At 35.3% G+C, this 16036-nt stretch overlaps 1 protein-coding gene across 1 annotated transcript; it reads left to right on the forward strand.

The window, feature by feature from the left end:
• Positions 1 to 15173: 15173 nt before the first annotated feature.
• Positions 15174 to 15671, forward strand: LOC141700098 (uncharacterized). The gene has a single exon (XM_074503873.1). The coding sequence runs from the start codon at positions 15174 to 15176 to the stop codon at positions 15669 to 15671; it is 498 nt and encodes a 165-aa protein (XP_074359974.1).
• The last annotated feature ends 365 nt before the right edge of the window (positions 15672 to 16036 follow it).

The raw sequence follows: 16036 nt of genomic DNA on the forward strand, positions 1-16036 counted from the left end.
TTTAGATTATCATTTGTATTTTAGGGTTCTTGGACTGAAATTGGGGATTTTTGATATGGGGTTCTGGGTTGAATTTGATGCTTGGTATAGTTGCATATACTTGTTTACAGTTGATTTGTGCTATTTAATTGAACAAACGATTGCTCTAGGTGTTAGTTATTATTCTAGGGTTTATGTAAGTTTTAATTAGTTCGTTTTTGTATTTTATGAATCTGAGGTTATTGTGGTTATAGGGGTTTGATTGTTTATACCTTAAGCTTTATTTTGAGCTATGGATTGTAAATTTCTGTGTACGAATGAAGCAAAACAGAGTTTGGCCGGAATAGTTCTTGGTATGGTCGGAGAGTGCGTTACGAGGGTTATTAGATCATGATATTGATATGGTGGATTGCTGATGAAATTTTGAATGAATTAGAGGCTTGAATCGAAACCAAACGACGTTGTATCGACCCTGTTTCGTGCTCGCCGGAGAATAACGCCGCCACTGTGTTCTTGAGCTTTCCGGCTAAGTTCTCGACGGAACGACGATGAAGAAGGAAAGGAAGTTGGCCTGTGAGTGTTAGCGAAGGAAACCCCAGAAGAATTGACCTGGAATCGCCGTGTTTTGGCCGGATTGATTCGTCAGAAAACTCACCGGCGTCGTTGCCGGTGGGCTGTTCTTGAAAACCCGATAACCCGAATTTCGACCCGTGAACCCGGTTTCCAACCCGAAAAATTACCCGGGTTTGATCCAATAAAACCCAATCTAATTTCCTGATTTATGTTTCTGAAATTTTAATTATTTATTTTATTTATATAAAAACATAAATCAGTTTTATTAATTCCATAACTCTAAGAAAAATTAGATTTAAATTCTGAAAATTATTATTAATAATTTCTAAATTATTTTATTAATTTAGAAATTCAAAATTAGTTATTTATTTAATTATTTATTTAATTATTTAATTAGTTATTTAATTATTTATCTAATTATTTATTAGTTATCTAATTAATTAATAATTGGGTAATTAATTAATTAGGTAATTAATGAACAAATAAGAATTAGAAATAATTAAGTGATATGATTAATAATCTAATAATTAGTTAATAATGCGAATAGTAATTCGATAATTAGAATTAGTATTCGAGCGATAGTTATTCGAATAATATTGTAGTGATTATATGTATCGTATAATTAAATACCGATAATTAATTGATTAACGAATCGTATGAGTTTCAGTAATAATGTAATAAGTTCGATAATTATATGAGGATTGCGAGTAGCTCGTATTTATACGAGTGATTAATCGTTAAGTGATTTATAATTCGAGTGATTCGTAGTTGTTCGATAAATAGCGTATCGGTTAATTAAGTTGATTGATTATTTGTAAATAATCGACCTAATCGAATAAATATCGATACGTTATAAATATTATAATAAATTATGATTAATTCTGATAATTAGAGATTTATTATTTTAGATTATTCAATAGGCAATTATTAATTATTTATTAGTTATTTATTTATTCAATATTTAAAAAGGTGATTAATTATTTCGATAATTAATCACATAATCTTCAATAAATCGTAACTTCTTCATTTTAACTCCAAAAATTATAAAAAAATTATTTTTGACTTTGATTTTTCTTAAATAATTATTTAAAAATTATTTTAGGATTTAAAAAGGTTGTAATAATTATTTATATTGAATAATAAATTAAATTACAGTGTTTAATTCATAACAATTCAACCGTTAGTCCGATTTGAGTGAAACGAAGACCCCTAGACTCAGAAAAATGAGACGAATCCAATAAAAATAATTGTAAGTTATAATTTCTTCTGAAAAAGAGTGGTTGGTGATAATTGATAGTTCGTAGGTCCTAGTAGGGATATAATTGAGCCGAATAAATCCCGAAAAATTATAATAAAATCAGATAAGACTAGTAATGCAGGTATAAGTCCAGAATTGATTCTAAAAATAATTATAAATCTAGAAATTAATTGTGTGCTTTACGTGTTACGTGTTATAGGTGATTATGTGTATAAATGTGTTGTGTAAATATATGTATATATATGCGAGTCAGATAGAAACGCATGGGTAGACTGATAAGGTTGCGTGATATCAATTCAAGATACACGTATGTAGTAAATTATCTAAACACCTATCTTTCTATGATTTGTTCAGTGTTAGCAAGGCAGAGCAAGCTAGGGTCAGAAGGCAGTAAGTTAAACCAGGTTAAGTACGCGCAAGGCAAGTTTTTCCCCTATTCTAAATTCAGAATAGTGATTTATATTTCCTTTCTATCGTATCAATTCTCTTTGATAATTATTGTTCATATACACTGTTACCCATTTATATCACTTGTTCCATTTCATTTCAATTCTTGATTTACCCAATTTATTGAATTTCCTGTTCATATTTCAATTCCTTTATCCTTGTTACATATATTCTGGTATATCCTGGTGTTGGGATATATCAATAGCATACCGATTGTTCCGGATGCTCAGCCTTGGACTGGATGGTTACTATAAAGGCTGGGTTTTTCCCAGACCATTAATTAATAGGCCATAGTTGCCTGAGTACTCCTAATGTTGGTTGGGTCTATGCAGTTGGGTATAGATCCGCACTATATTCTGACTGATCAGCAGGTTATAGTGCATATGTTGGTTCTTGTGTTCCAGTCTTGTTCATTTGGCACTCGCCAGTGTTGGCAAATTGTTATCATATACAGATACAGATGGTTGTTCAAACCAGCGGCTTATTGGTTCATTTATTTCTCGCTCTTTATAATATATATATATTGTTGCAGGCTTGTTGAGCAATTTTGGCTCATTTCTTTTATTGTCACTCCTATTGTTTTACAGTTAAGGTAGAGAATGAAACCCATCAGAACCCGCGTAGTCAAGAAGCGAGTCAAGCTGCGGGACCCTCTTATACCAAGAGTGTTCCTTCCTATTCCCGAAGAGAGCTTTGAATTGCCAGATCAGGTGTAGCAGGATAAGTAGTAATGTTGGGTTGAATAAGAGTTTTGTGTAGTTTGAATAAAAGATTGCGTAGTGAAACTGTAGATAGAATAAAGTTTTGTAATAAAGTGAGTTCTTGAAACAGGTTTTATTTAGTTGGGTTTGTAATAAAGTGTAGTGTATGATTCTTGTTTCCAACCTCAACCCTTAAAAGATCCTGAGTAGTGATAGTTCGGGGTAATTATTATATTAATATTCCGCTTGTGCAGGTATAGTTGGTAATTGTTGTTAATAATGCCCCAAATCTATACCCCGGATTTGGAGGGTGTTATATTGTTAGGTTGTTTTGATTGCATGGTTGTGTTCCTGGTGTTGTGTAGATGTGATCTGGAGCTTGTGGCAAGGTGAGGAGGCCGGAATCGTGTTCTCCGGCCACCCCTGTGTTTTCCGGCGACTGACTGTAAAAATTGCAGTTTGGTCCCTGAACTTTTGAAAACGATGCAGTTTGGTCCCTGTAGTTTCCAGACTTTGCAAAAATAGGATTCCTGTTTTAAAAATGTTTAAAAATCATATTTCCCATTTATTTTTATTATAAAAATTCGTTTTTAATTTCTGAAAATTCTAAAAATTATTATTTTAATTCCGAAAATTATTTTTAATTCACAAATAAATCTGAATTAATTATTTAATTAATTTCAGTTAATTTTTAATTGATTAATTAGTCAATTAATTCGAAAATTAATTGATTAATTGATTTAATTAATTATTAATTGATTTTTAATTAATTATTTAATTAGATTTAATTATTAAAAATGATTTAAAAATTCTGAAAAATAGTTTCGAGCTTTAAAATATTATTCTAAATTATTTTCAAGGCTCGATAATTATTCTAAAATTGTTTCGGAGCCAGAATTGGCCAACCGAACCCTGTTTATTAACCTGAAATTGATCCAACGACCCGTTTTAATTCCGAAAAATGTTTTAAAAATTATTTTAAATACCCGAAAGCACATTTATGACCTAAGACTTCTTTATAAATGATATGTCATTGATTACGTGATGTATTATGTGTTATACATGACATGTTGTTTGACTATCGGTCTATATATGCGGTGTTTACTTCGTTGTTGCGTAGATTTCAATCCGTTAATCGGATTTGGGTAAAACGAAGGGTAGATAGAAGTATGTGTTGAATAGAATCTTGTGAGTTGATAATTGATAGATGCTTATGATATGTGAGCAGAAGAGGCAAGGCGTAGGAAAGGGAAACAGATAGTTGAGGAATAAGACGGTTGTGATTGGAAGCGAGTACAGAGTAGTAAGCTAATACCAGGCAAGTGTTCTGAACTTTCTCGAGATATTGTAATTCTTGATAGTCTTGTTGACATTGCAAGTGCTTTGAAGCACAGAAACCTAAACCCTGATTTCAGTTATTGTTCTTGAGCTATGAACCATATTCTTTCTAAGCCATTGATTATTATAAACCCAAACTTGAACCTCAAGTATACGATACTATTCCATAAATACATGCAAACAAAATCCCAAACACTGAACTGAATTACTTATACATTCAACCATTGTATCCTATGCTTTGAGAGCTCAAATCTTTGAAACCCTGAAATATTGATTCTTTTGTTATTCAATTCTTTCAGTTCCTAGCATTCAAGCTTGTAAACTACTTTATTGATCCTTACAAAGATTGAACCCCTTTCATTGTTAAACAGTCATTGTTGTTAATGATTCTGGTTATTGTTTATTATTGCATATTCTGTTATTATGTTAGAATTGGATTGTTTTTATAAAATTGTGGACCAGATTCGTGGTCAGACCATATAATGGTCAAGTTAGGCCAATGTGTGCCTTGGATCCAGTAGTTAGAGCAATGCTGTGTGCCTTGCTCGGGGTTAGTGCGTGACTGATCAGCAGCCTAACCTTGGTTTTTAAATTAAAAGTATATTATCCAATTCTAAATCATAATCCATTGTTCACTTGATATCATAAATATATTCACCTGATGATCATTATTCTCAGTTTTGTTATTGTGACTTGCTGAGCTAGTTAGCTCATTTGTGCGATGTTGTTTATATTCTTTCCAGTTAAAAAGGAACCAGTTGGTAAAGAGGATCCCCAGTCCAGCGCGAGAGCTAGGAGTTCAGGTTGAGAAAGCTGAACTAGTAGACTTCTTTTGGGATAATTTATGTTTGTAAAAGTTTGTAATAATGTTTGATACTCAGTGTGAATTTAAAATAGTTGGGATTTGAACGGTTTGTAATATATTAGTGTGTTGGCTTGTGTGCATACTTTAACCTGTTGCGGTCCGTGGTGGTTGATAAGTAGGGTCACTGCATATAATTATTATTATCTTTATTATTGTTATAAGCAGGTTATAATTAAGGTGTGTGTGTGGACCCCAAACTTCTGACCCGGGTTTGGAGGGCGCCACAGGTTGGTATCAGAGCTACAGGTTATAAGTCACTGACACAAGCCTAGGTTAACGGGAATGGGTAGAGGGTTAAGATTAGAAGTAAGGCATAGGATGAGAGAACGTTGAGAGGTTGAGTGCTTCGGTATATCAGGTATTAGTATAGTTTGCGTTATGGAACGAGATTCTTATATTACGATATGATTTCAGATAGCAGAGATGGTCGACTCTTTTATTCCTGTATCAGCTGATCATTCAGAGCCTTCAGTTGGAGTGTCGTTTTCGGATCCACGTCCTGTTGTTCCACTAGCATTGACTATTTTACCTCCACCGGTGTTGCAGCCCGTACCACTGCAGGCTATTCCACCTCCAGGCATGAGGCCACCTATCAGAGGACCCCCACCTGCGGATTCAGGCTTTACTAGTCATTCAGTCACGGGAGTACCTTTCCAGTTCTCTTCCTATCCTGTCCCATATCATCAGTTTGAGGCTTGCCTTATGGAGCAGCGATTTCTACAGGGTCAGATCCAGGAGTTATTGCATATCATGCGTACCAGAGAGATGGGGAGTGGTGAGAGGCGACTTAGAGAGAGGCTCCAGGCGTTTCGTAGAGCAGCTGCTGTGAGGACATCACCCCTGATTTCCTAGTCGAGTGGGCTAAGTGGGTTCTAGAGGAGCTTGAGAAGATAGGAGGTCCAGATTTGCCATGAGCCAGAGATTCAGAGATGGAGATGCTGAGAAGTGTTGTTATGGTTATGTAGTATGTACAGTAGTGTGTAGTGTGTATGAGTAGACTTTTGAGTGGTATTTATAGACTAGCTATACTGACTAGTGAGTAGGTTGTTGTACCCTTTTTGCTTTTACTTTCGAAGCGTCTTTACGCTTGTACTACCCTAAAACTTTTGATCTATATATATCAGTACCTTTTTTCCTTTCCAGCACTGTCATTTATTATATCGCACCTGTTTTACCTTACCTTATTTATTGCACCAGTTATACCCTGTGATGCCATGTACCCTGTTTTCCATAACTGTTTATATTCTGTAAAGAAGAATGCAATTTACTTAGTTACAACCGTTTTCAAAAAGAGATATTCCTGTTTTACAAAACTTTTCTTTTATGCAAATATTTGATTTAAAAACTAAATAAATTGATTGATTCTTTACAGAAAATGCCTCCTAAAAGAAATACCCGCACCAACACCCGAAATGAAGAAACCAACAACAACAATAATCAAGATGATACAAACCCGAATGTGAACCCAGGACCTATGGACCCAGCAATAGCCCAGATTCTTCAAATCTTGGCTCAACAAATAGTTCACCTAGCACAACAACAACAAAGACAGACCAATCCCCAGGTAACCTTCAAAACTTTTCAGGCAATAAACCCACCAGAATTCAAGGGTTCCTTAGAGCCAATTGAAGCAAATGTTTGGTTAAAGGAAATAGAGAAGGCATTTGCCTTAGTGAAAGTGAAGGAGGAACAGAAGGTTGAGTTTGCAAGTTACTATCTGAAGAATGAAGCCACCTATTGGTGGGAGATGGTGAAGACATTGGAAGGTACGGATGTTATTACTTGGGAAAGGTTCAAGGAATTGTTTCTAGAAAAGTATTTTCCTCAGTTTGTTCAGGATCAAATGGAGCTGAAGTTTTTAGAGTTAAAACAAGGGAATATGTCGGTAACAGATTATGAGGGGAAATTTGAGGAATTGTCAAGGTATGTGCCGTCGTATGTTGATACTGATAGAAAGAAAGCTAAGAGATTCCAGCAAGGCTTGAAACCATGGATCAGGGGAAAGGTAGCTATTTTTGAATTAGAGACTTATGCAGGAGTAGTACAGAAGGCTATGATCGCAGAGACAGAGAGTGAGATGTTCCAGAAAGATAAGGAAAGCAAGAAAAGGAAAGTTGAGGGAAGTGAGGGTCAGTCACAAACAGGGAAGTTTCCAAATTTTAAGAAGGGCAAGTTTCAGCCAGGGAGAAATTTTAATTTCAGAAGACAAAATGCAGGAGACGGAGGACAAGGCAATCGTCCAGCTAATGTAAATCAGCCGAATCAGTTGAGATTAACTTTTCCAGATTGTCAAGTTTGTGGAAAGAAGCATGGAGGAGTTTGTAACAAGTTGAATGTGGTATGTTTTAAATGCAACCAGAAAGGGCACTATTCAAGGGAGTGCTGAAATCAGCCAGCAAATAAGGATCAGCCTATCCGGAATCCAGCAGTGAAGGTTCCAGCCATTGGATTTACATGTTTTAAATGTGGGAAGCGAGGACATATGGCCAGGGATTGCAAGACACCAGCCCCAGCCAGTAATGCATTGAGGATTATGGGATCTACCCCAACCGTGAATGAGACTCCAAGGGCTAGAGTTTTTGACATGTCGATGAAGGATGCGATCCAGGATACGGATGTTGTGGCAGGTACGCTTAATGTGAATTCTTTATGTGTCAAAGTGTTAATAGATTCGGGAGCAACTCGATCGTTTGTTTCACAAGACTTTGTTAGTAAATTAAATTGTCCAGTTGAATGTTTAAATGAAATAATGACTGTGGAATTAGCAAATCAAGAACATGTAACTGTGAACCAAGTTTGTGGAAATTGTGAGGTTGAGATTTCTGGTAGTAAGTTTTGTGTAGATTTGATACCATTTAAGTTAGGAGAATTTGATGTAATATTAGGGATGGATTGGTTATCTAAGCATGATGCTCAGATAGATTGTCGGAATAAGAAAGTAATGGTGAAAACGCCAGACGAAAGAATAGTAACGTTCAAAGGTCAGAAATAAGTAAAGAAGTTCTTAACAATGATTCAAGCCAAGAAATTATTACGGCAAGGATGTGAGCATTTCGTAGCATATGTAATCGACAGGAGTCAGGAGTCAGCAAAACTTGAAGATATTCCAGTAGTGAATGAATTTCTAGACGTATTTCCCGACGAATTACCAGGACTTCCTCCAGATAGAGAAATTGAATTTGCGATCGACTTAGAACCTGGAACAGAACCGGTGTCCAAAGCCCCATACAGAATGGCGCCTGTTGAGATGAAGGAGCTAGCAAGGCAATTGCAAGAATTGTTAGAGAAAGGAGTAATTAGACCTAGCGTATCCCCGTGGGGAGCCCCGGTTTTATTTGTCAAAAAGAAAGATGGAAGCATGAGACTGTGCATTGATTATAGGGAACTCAATAAGCTGACAATCAAGAACAAGTATCCGTTACCCAGAATCGATGATTTGTTTGACCAATTGAAGGGAGCCAAGTATTTCTCCAAAATTGATTTAAGATCGGGATATCATCAACTAAAGATCAAGCCAGAAGATATACCAAAGACAGCTTTCAGAACAAGGTATGGGCATTATGAATTTTTAGTGATGTTTTTTGGATTGACCAACGCCCCAGCAGCGTTTATGGACCTGATGAATAGAATTTTCAAAGAGTATTTGGATAAGTTTGTTATTGTGTTTATAGACGATATTTTAATCTATTCCAAGACGAAAGAAGATCATGCGGAACATGTGAGAACGGCTTTGGAGATTTTAAGGAAGAAGAAGTTATATGCTAAACTGTCGAAGTGTGAGTTTTGGCTACAGGAAGTTCAGTTCTTAGGACACATAGTCAGTAATGAAGGGATCAAAGTGGACCCGGCAAAGATCGAAGCAATTACGAATTGGGAGAGACCGAGAACACCCACTGAGGTAAGAAGTTTCCTAGGATTAGCAGGATATTATCGTCGATTTGTTCAGAATTTCTCAAGGATTGCCACATCATTAACAAAGCTTACACGAAAGAATGAAAAGTTTATATGGAACGACAAGTGCGAAGGAAGTTTTCAAGAATTGAAGCAGAGATTAATCACGGCACCTGTTTTGTCACTTCCAGACGATCAAGGGAATTTCGTAATTTATAGCGATGCTTCTCATAAGGGACTAGGATGTGTTCTTATGCAGCACGACAAAGTGATTGCTTATGCGTCAAGACAATTAAAACCACACGAACAGAAATACCCTACTCATGATTTGGAGCTAGCAGCCATAGTTTTTGCTTTGAAGATTTGGAGACATTATTTGTATGGAGAAAAGTGTGAGATTTTCACGGATCACAAAAGTTTGAAATATATATTTACCCAGAAGGAACTTAATATGAGGCAAAGGAGATGGTTAGAGTTGATCAAGGATTATGATTGCTCGATTAATTATCATCCCGGTAAGGCGAACGTTGTAGCAGATGCGTTAAGTCGGAAGGAAAGGTTAAATGTGTTATCTGTACCTGAAGAAATATATAAAGAATTTCAGAAATTAGAATTGGAGGTTAGAATTTGCAAGCCTGAGGAAGCAAAAGTATACAGTATGATTTTCCACCCGGAGTTATTGGAGAAAATAAAGAAATGCCAGAAAGAGGTAATGGATCAAGATATAAATAGTTTGGTAGGTGAGGAATTATGCACGCAACAAGATGATCAAGGTATTCTTAGGTTTTCTTCAAGAGTTTGGATTCCACCAGTGACGAAGTTAAAGAATGAAATTTTACAAGAGGCACATAGTTCAAGATATTCCATCCATCCAGGGAGTACCAAAATGTACAGAGATTTAAAGAAGAATTATTGGTGGCCAAATATGAAGAGGGAAATTGCGGAATGGGTTAGCAAATGTTATACCTGTCAAAGAGTTAAAGCAGAGCATCAGAGACCAAGCGGATTGCTACAACCATTGGAGATTCCAGAATGGAAGTGGGAACATATTACCATGGATTTCATAGTTGGATTACCAAGGACAAGGGCTAATCATGATGCCATTTGGGTTATAGTGGATAGATTTACCAAGTCAGCTCATTTTCTGCCTATAAATGAAAGATTTTCGCTCGACAAGCTAGTCCATATGTACCTAAAAGAAATTGTAGTTCGTCATGGAGTTCCAGTGTCTATCGTATCTGATCGAGATCCAAGGTTTAACTCAAGATTTTGGAAGAGTTTTCAAGAATGTTTTGGAACAAAATTGAATATGAGTACGGCCTATCACCCGCAGATGGACGGCCAAAGTGAAAGAACAATCCAGACAATTGAGGACATGCTACGTGTTTGTGCTATTGATTTCAAAGGAAGTTGGGACGAGCATTTACCCCTGGTAGAATTTGCTTATAACAACAGTTATCACGCCAGCATTGGGATGCCACCTTATGAAGCCTTTTATGGACGCAAATGTAGATCTCCATTATATTGGGACGAAGTAGGAGAACGCAAAATACTCGGACCTGAATTGGTGCAGCAGACAAAGGAAGTTGTTGAACTTATCCAGAAAAGATTAATAGCCGCACAAAATCGTCAGAGGAAATATGCAGACCAGTCAAGGAAAGACATGGAATTTGAAGAAGGGAGCTTGGTATTATTGAAAGTATCACCGTGGAAAGGACTAACGAGGTTTGGGAAGAAAGGGAAGCTAAGCCCAAGATATGTCGGACCTTTTGAGATCCTAAAGAGCGTTGGCAAAGTCGCTTACGAATTGGCGTTACCTCCGCACATGGAGCACATTCACAATGTTTTTCATGTATCGATGCTCAAGAAATATAATCCAGACTCCAGGCATGTAATAGAATATGAGCCAATAGAGCTTCAGGCAGACTTATCATATGTAGAGAATCCAATAGAAATTTTAGAGGAAAGAGAGAAAGTATTGAGGAATAAAGTGATAAAGTTAGTAAGAGTATTGTGGAGAAACCCAAAGGTTGAAGAGTCAACCTGGGAGTTAGAAAGTAATATGAGAGAAAAGTACCCTCATTTGTTTTCTTAGGAGATTCTGAGGACAGAATCCTTTTAAGGGGGGAAGGATGTAATATCCGGGATATAACGTGTAATTATTTTTACTATTAAATAATTAATATGTGTGTTCAGTATCTATTCTGTGAGTTAATTGTTAAGTGATATATGTACTTGAATATTCAAAAATAATATTAATTGAGTATTTTAATTTTTATATGTCCAAAATAAAACATAGATAATTGTTATATCTTCCTAATTATTTTTATGTTGATTTATAGATTTATAAGAATCATATGAAATTTTTAAAATCTTTTTCTGGGTAATTAAAATCTATTTTATAAAAACGGGAACCAACCGACGTCAACCGTTGTTACGTTTTTGGAACCCGAAACTCTACCGAGAACTCCTTCCTAACCTAATTGTAATATTCCGAGCATTTTCCATGTTTCGACTTTTTCGATCCGGCGTACGGTTTGTCCTGCGCGGGTCCCGGCACAACATTTTCGATACAATATTCGTTTCGGTAAATTAATAAAACCCGTATTTTCGATAAACGGGAGCTTTTTATTAAACTATCCCAATTATCACTTCGTAGTACGTGTAACTGGGTGCTGAGACCAAGACCGCAGTACAAGTTGTACTGATTTGGATAATTATCCCGAAAACCGATACCGTTTGGATCAGTTTTTATAAATAAACGTACCATTTTATATCCGGAATGATCCAACGGGATACTAATTTTCCGTAATTATAAATAGCCTTTTACCGTATTTTATTTCGTATCAAAATCAATTGCAGACAGATAAATATATAATTTTACAGAGAAAAATCATATGTTCATAAACCTTTCTGAGAATCAAACCAACTTTTGAAGGTGTTAGTGATCTTTGTTTGAAAAGCTCGAGTACTGGATTTGAAGGTCTTGAGAAGCTCTATCAGAATCTGTAATCCATACACCTGCAGAATCAAAGGTTGAATTTCTAAAAATTTAATTATTTTCGAATTTATTTTATTAAAAATATGAATTTTTGTTCGGATGATTGTTTGTATGATTTGATGATTGCATGTTGTAGAGCTTGTTTTCCTGATGATTTTCATATGTCATACGTCTGATTTGGAGTTCAATAACATGTTCAAATTTGAGTTTGATTTTCGAATTTTAAAATTAGGGTTTATAACCCGTATGAATGTTCTTAATTGAAATTTGGGGGTTTCTTATTCTGTGATAGATTGATGTTGTATTATAGTGGGTTGTGTTCTCTGTGAAATTTGCAATCCAGTCGTATATGTTTCATGAACCAACGAGGTCTGTAGAGAAGGGAGTTGTGTTTTGAAGTTTTCCGATGTTCACCGGAAACTGGGAAATTTCACGGCCAAATTCCGGCCAACTCAGGGATTGTTAGGTTGTTTTGATTGCATGGTTGTGTTCCTGGTGTTGTGTAGATGTGATCTGGAGCTTGTGGCAAGGTGAGGAGGCCGGAATCGTGTTCTCCGGCCACCCCTGTGTTTTCCGGCGACTGACTGTAAAAATTGCAGTTTGGTCCCTGAACTTTTGAAAACGATGCAGTTTGGTCCCTGTAGTTTCCAGACTTTGCAAAAATAGGATTCCTGTTTTAAAAATGTTTAAAAATCATATTTCCCATTTATTTTTATTATAAAAATTCGTTTTTAATTTATGAAAATTCTAAAAATTATTATTTTAATTCCGAAAATTATTTTTAATTCACAAATAAATCTGAATTAATTATTTAATTAATTTCAGTTAATTTTTAATTGATTAATTAGTCAATTAATTCGAAAATTAATTGATTAATTGATTTAATTAATTATTAATTGATTTTTAATTAATTATTTAATTAGATTTAATTATTAAAAATGATTTAAAAATTCTGAAAAATAGTTTCGAGCTTTAAAATATTATTCTAAATTATTTTCAAGGCTCGATAATTATTCTAAAATTGTTTCGGAGCCAGAATTGGCCAACCGAACCCTGTTTATTAACCTGAAATTGATCCAACGACCCGTTTTAATTCCGAAAAATGTTTTAAAAATTATTTTAAATACCCGAAAGCACATTTATGACCTAAGACTTCTTTATAAATGATATGTCATTGATTACGTGATGTATTATGTGTTATACATGACATGTTGTTTGACTATCGGTCTATATATGCGGTGTTTACTTCGTTATTGCGTAGATTTCAATCCGTTAATCGGATTTGGGTAAAACGAAGGGTAGATAGAAGTATGCGTTGAATAGAATCTTGTGAGTTGATAATTGATAGATGCTTATGATATGTGAGCAGAAGAGGCAAGGCGTAGGAAAGGGAAACAGATAGTTGAGGAATAAGACGGTTGTGATTGGAAGCGAGTACAGAGTAGTAAGCTAATACCAGGCAAGTGTTCTGAACTTTCTCGAGATATTGTAATTCTTGATAGTCTTGTTGACATTGCAAGTGCTTTGAAGCACAGAAACCTAAACCCTGATTTCAGTTATTGTTCTTGAGCTATGAACCATATTCTTTCTAAGCCATTGATTATTATAAACCCAAACTTGAACCTCAAGTATACGATACTATTCCATAAATACATGCAAACAAAATCCCAAACACTGAACTGAATTACTTATACATTCAACCATTGTATCCTATGCTTTGAGAGCTCAAATCTTTGAAACCCTGAAATATTGATTCTTTTGTTATCCAATTCTTTCAGTTCCTAGCATTCAAGCTTGTAAACTACTTTATTGATCCTTACAAAGATTGAACCCCTTTCATTGTTAAACAGTCATTGTTGTTAATGATTCTGGTTATTGTTTATTATTGCATATTCTGTTATTATGTTAGAATTGGATTGTTTTTATAAAATTGTGGACCAGATTCGTGGTCAGACCATATAATGGTCAAGTTAGGCCAATGTGTGCCTTGGATCCAGTAGTTAGAGCAATGCTGTGTGCCTTGCTCGGGGTTAGTGCGTGACTGATCAGCAGCCTAACCTTGGTTTTTAAATTAAAAGTATATTATCCAATTCTAAATCATAATCCATTGTTCACTTGATATCATAAATATATTCACCTGATGATCATTATTCTCAGTTTTGTTATTGTGACTTGCTGAGCTAGTTAGCTCATTTGTGCGATGTTGTTTATATTCTTTCCAGTTAAAAAGGAACCAGTTGGTAAAGAGGATCCCCAGTCCAGCGCGAGAGCTAGGAGTTCAGGTTGAGAAAGCTGAACTAGTAGACTTCTTTTGGGATAATTTATGTTTGTAAAAGTTTGTAATAATGTTTGATACTCAGTGTGAATTTGAAATAGTTGGGATTTGAACGGTTTGTAATATATTAGTGTGTTGGCTTGTGTGCATACTTTAACCTGTTGCGGTCCGTGGTGGTTGATAAGTAGGGTCACTGCATATAATTATTATTATCTTTATTATTGTTATAAGCAGGTTATAATTAAGGTGTGTGTGTGGACCCCAAACTTCTGACCCGGGTTTGGAGGGCGCCACAAGTAGTGCTTTTGTAATCATTAGATTGATTTACAAAGATGTTCATAGTTAAGTTCATTCCGCATTATTCAATCTTGTAACATGGTATCAGAGCATGTGGTTTCGATCTTGGAGTACTTGATTTCAGTTTTTCTGTTCGTGATTGATGCAGTGCTCTTCGATTGATTGTGTTTATCTCGGAGTGAATGTGTGTTCGTAACATCTTCTCGATTGCATCGTGTGTTCATATCATCTTATTGTTCACATCGGTAATCTTCTGATTGCTATTGATCTATTGATCTTATCTGTATCTGTTTGATATCTTTGTGTTTCTTGATAGTTCTAAGTTCGTTTGATTCTCTCTACGATCTGTTTGATTCTCTCTACGATCTGTTTGATTCGTTACGATCTGTTTGCTATGATCTGTTTGATCTGATTGTTCTTCATATTCTACTTGTTGATCTTGTTTCTTGAAGATAAGTATCCTAAAAGTGTTGCGGTCAATCGTTTATAGTTAGTATTTCTTGATCGTTTTCTACTAGAGTCATAAATACTGTGAATTGTTTCTGAAAATGGCAACAAACGTTGATCCAATACAAGAAAATGTAGTTGATCCGTCACAGAATCCTGTTTCACCATACTACATTCATCCTTCTGATAATCCTGGCATGAAATTGGTATCGTTTAAGTTTGATGGAAAAGGCTATGGAGATTGGAAACGATCTATGCTTATTAGTCTTGCAGCAAAGAACAAGACAGGTTTTGTTGACGGGACGATTAGTAAGCCAAATGTTAATGATGAGACTTATAGAGCATGGGATAGATGCAACAATATGATGATTTCTTGGATTTTGGGGGTTTTAGATCAAGATATTGCTAGAAGTGTGTTATATTTTAATACGGCAAGAGATGTATGGGTCAATCTTGAGGAAAGATATGGGCAGTCTTCTGGGACTATGCTGTTCTCTTTGCAGCAGAATTTGCATGAAATGAAACAAGGTTTGGATAATGTTTCTGGCTACTACACTAAGATGAAGATGATCTGGGATCAACTTGATGGAATTTGTTAGAAATATGTGTATTAGTTTGATGATAAGTTAAACAAAACACTTAAGTAGAAATCTAGTGTTTGTAGCCTCAACGGATAAGACCATCTTGGCTATCCGTTGAAGGAGTAGCTTTACTTAGCAATAAGTTTAGTATTGTAGCACATTTTATTCTCTAGATTCAAGTTGTAATTCTTAGATGTTGTAGGAAATTATCAGTCATGTTGACTACTAGTGGATATGCAAATAGGAGGGCTAATTGTAAATATTTCATGCCTTGTAATTTTGTATAAGTGAAGAAGTATCAACTGATATTGAAGACCTTCAACGGATAAGAAACAAAGCTTCAACGGATGTCTCTAAAGCTTCAACGGATAATATCCATCAAC

Source organism: Apium graveolens, unplaced genomic scaffold (assembly GCF_009905375.1).
Source record: "Apium graveolens cultivar Ventura unplaced genomic scaffold, ASM990537v1 ctg1772, whole genome shotgun sequence".
Classification (NCBI taxonomy): domain Eukaryota; kingdom Viridiplantae; phylum Streptophyta; class Magnoliopsida; order Apiales; family Apiaceae; genus Apium; species Apium graveolens.